Here is a 3726-nt window from a genome sequence, read left to right as displayed (position 1 = left end):
CAGATTCGATTCCCCACTCCTCCACACGAAGCCAGCTGGGTGACCTTGGGTCAGTCACAAGTTGTCTCAGAGCTGTTCTCTCAAGAGCAGTCCTTGAAAGAGCTCCCTCAGCCCCGCCTACCTCACAGGGTGTCTGTTGTGGGGAGGAGACGGGAAAGGAGAGTGTAAGCCGCTCTGAGACTCCTTCGTGCAGGGAAGGGGGAGGTATAAATCCAATCTCCTCCTCTTCCTCCTCTTCTTCATCATTCTCCCAAACATGAGCAACAGCAAATGGCCCCTTCCTGCCCTTTCCAACTGTGAAGCTTTTTCAGAGCCCTGTTCTTTCCATGTCTCCTTTTCTTCTGCCTCCCCTTTCTCTCCGGTTCCTGATTCACAGCAACCTTCCTTTCAACAGCTCCCTTCGGGACCTCTTTCTAATCTTTGCTGTGGCCCACGACAGCTACTCCCAAGCCCTAGGTGAGGCTTTAAACCTCGCACAGAAGCGTCTGCTTTCCCCTTCCCTCACAGAAGCAAGCCTGCAAACATCCCAACAGCTTGCTCCCTGCGCAAATGCAGTGTTTGTGAACATTCCGTGCCACCGCGCCGGCACCGAACGCTCCACCGCCACAGGCGCAATACAACACAGACAGCTTACAATACTGAAAGAGGACCGGTATATTTTCAGGAAAGCGTATGAGGGCTGGTCTCATCCCTCTCATCCCACTGCCACAGGAAGTGGTGGCGGCTACAAGCATGGACGGCTTCAAAAGGGAATTGGATAGGCATATGGAGCAGAGGTCCATCAGTGGCTATTAGCCACAAGGTATAGATAGGGGCTCTGGGGCAAGTGATGCTCTGTCTTCTTGGTGCTTGGGGGGGGGTCAACAGTGGGAGGGCTTCTAATGTCCTGGCCCCACTGGTGGACCTCCTGATGGCACCTGGTATTTTTGGCCACTGTGTGATACAGAGTGTTGGACTGGATGGGCCATTGGCCTGATCCAACATTGGCGTCTCTTATGTTCTTATGTTATGTTCTCTGTCTTCGGCTCAGTAATTCAGGAGTTCACAGGGAATGTTTTAAAGAGCCCAGTTTCCTTTCCGTGAAAGCAACGCTTCCATTCCCCTACAGTGTTTTCCCTTTAAACCACCAATTCACCCTCAACACACTTTCCCGCTACACTGGAAAGAAGGTTATGAACGATGCTCAAGAACCAACCCGAAGAGCCCTAGGAATGGGCTCAGGGACTGTGGCAGCCCGTCGCCATGTCCCCGAAAACCTCCATATCGACACACAATATGGAAACTCCGCGCGTCTGCACGAAGCCGCCCGGAACACTGATCTGGTACAAGAAGTTATGGGATCAATTCTTAATGGAGTGTGTCACCTGCAAACTGAACAACGCCTCTCTTAGGCCGATTTTCTACTAAATTCATGGAAAAGTGGAAACCCATTTTGGACTTCCTCACTAGAGAAGAATTTGTTCCCACATTTTGGTCTCAGTTATCATGAATGGTTGTAAATACTGAGCCTCTCTATAGGTTTCACATTAGGTACACATTAGGTAAAGGTAAAGGTTCCCTTGCTCGAAAGCCAGTCGAATCCGACTCTAGAGTTGCGGTGCTCATCTCCGTTTCAAAGCCGAAGAGCCAGCGCTGTCCGAAGACGTTTCCGTGGTCATGTGGCCGGCATGAAAACACCAAGGCGCACGGAACGCTGTTACCTTCCCACCGAAGTGGTACCTATTTATCTACTTGCAATTCCTTGCTTTCGAACTGCTAGGTTGGCAGGAGCTGGAACTAGAGACGGGAGCTCACTCCGTCATGCGGCACACTCGGGTCTCGAACTGCTGAACTACTGACCTTCCACACAGCCTGCAGTTCAGCGTCTTAACCACTTGAGCCAACGCAGCTCCCCAGGTACACATTAGGAGTATAACAAAGATTAGCCACAAGTCTTAGCTAGGATCAATGCTCCCTCTAAGCTGCGGAGTCTTGTGAGCAAAAATTCTCCTTTGCGAGCTCCTGGCACGAAAGTTGTGAGTGAGCGATTTGGCTGCTGTATAAATGAGTTGGCTCTGGAGCCGTCCTTCCTGAGCGGAGGCAAAAATGTGTGAGCCGGAGGCTAAAAAACTGTGAGCCAGCTCACACTAATTCAGCTTAGAGGGAACGCTGGCTAGGATATCTCTCTAAGAAACACGGAACTCTGAAACACCAAGTCATTACATACTCACAAGATTGTTGTTTGGTTACTCTGATTTCTATTGCACCTGTTTTGCAGATGTTGGATCTTTGCACATGTTTTACACCTCTACTTGATACGTTAACACATTATTTGTGTTCAACGTTATGTATTCAATGTTAAGTTACCATGTAACTTGATTCTACTTTGTGAAAAATTTATTAAACTATTAATAATAATTTAAAAAAACCCAACTCTGTGTGTCCGAACCGTGCCCTGCGGCGTCAAATGATCTTCACCGTCCCCGATGCGCCTGCACGGCCGTTTTAGATTATACACTGAAACACCAAGTCATTACATACTCACAAGATTGTTGTTTGGTTACTCTGATTTCTATTGCACCTGTTTTGCAGATGTTGGATCTTTGTACATGTTTTACACCTCTACTTGATACGTTGACACATTATTTATGTTCAATGTTATGTATTCAATATTAAGTTACAATGTAACTTGATTCTACTTTGTGAAGAATTTAATAAACTATTAATAATAATAAAAAAAACCCCAACTCCGTGTGTCCGAACCGTGCCCTGCGGCGTCAAATGATCTTCACCGTCCCCGATGCGCCTGCACGGCCGTTTTAGATTATACAGCGTGTCGTCTATTTATTGCATAAGAACGGCAGAGCACGAAGCCCGCGCCTCCTGCCTCCGTAGCAGAGCTCTGCTCTTTTCCCCACCATATGGGCGAAACAGCCTCCCCGCCGACGACTGCCAATTCTTTCCGCTCCCCCGCTCCTGTTTCAACAAACAGCAGACGGAAACGGCAGACCGGGGAATCTAGGATGAGGGGGGAACCTCTCAAACATCGCGACGCTCTCCGCTAAAATCAAGGGCTTCCTTCCCATAGAAAGCTAGCATGTCAGGCTGGGTGGGACAAAGCCCTCTCCGCCACCGGCTAGTACTCCACAGTATATATCTACTTATTTATTTTTCGTCTCTGTATCCCGCCCGTCCCGTGAGCGGGCTCAGGGCGGGTCGCATCATCTCAAATAATACAGTAAGGTTTAAAACACAATAAAACTCCCTACCGATCAGCGTTTAAAATCAGTCGTTTACAGCTGCTGGTGAAAAGTCCGGCCCATGAATACAGATGGATATGGCCGGTTGCTGGTAGATGGGTGGCCGGTTGCTAGGAGACGGCAACCGCGGGGAGGCCATATGCGGACGCCCACTGCCTTAACCAAAAGCCCGGCGGAAGAGCTCCGTCTCGCAGGCCCTGCGGAACTGAGTGAGATCCCGCAGGGCCCTGATCGCGGAAGAGCTCCGTCTCGCAGGCCCTGCGGAACTGAGGGAGATCCTGCAGGGCCCTGATCTCGATGGGGAGCGTGTTCCACCAGGTGGGGGCCAGGGAAGAAAAGGCCCTGGCCGAGGCTAGAAAGATGTCTTTTGGGCCAGGGACCGCCAGGAGAGCTTGACTACTAGAGCGTAAAGCTCTTCGAGAGGTATACGGAGAGAGGCGGTCCCATAGATACATTGGTCCCAGGCCATATAAGGCTTTGAAGGTTA

The 3726-nt window shown here is 49.9% G+C and overlaps 1 protein-coding gene across 1 annotated transcript in view; it reads right to left on the bottom strand.

Moving 5' to 3' along the window:
- The window catches only part of UBE2Q2 (ubiquitin conjugating enzyme E2Q family member 2), a 36819-nt gene extending 33441 nt beyond the window's left edge, over positions 1–3378 (bottom strand). The window contains exon 1 of the mRNA XM_015409611.1: positions 3277–3378. Within this exon, the coding sequence (XP_015265097.1) occupies positions 3277–3378 (102 nt within the window). The remainder of the gene's footprint in view (positions 1–3276) is intronic.
- Between the last annotated feature and the right edge of the window lie 348 nt (positions 3379–3726).

Source organism: Gekko japonicus, unplaced genomic scaffold, assembly GCF_001447785.1.
Source record: "Gekko japonicus isolate JY-2015 unplaced genomic scaffold, Gekko_japonicus_V1.1 scaffold2393, whole genome shotgun sequence".
Taxonomy (NCBI): domain Eukaryota; kingdom Metazoa; phylum Chordata; class Lepidosauria; order Squamata; family Gekkonidae; genus Gekko; species Gekko japonicus.
Note: the sequence above shows the minus strand (reverse complement) of the source record. Positions and strands in the feature narration are given on the sequence as shown.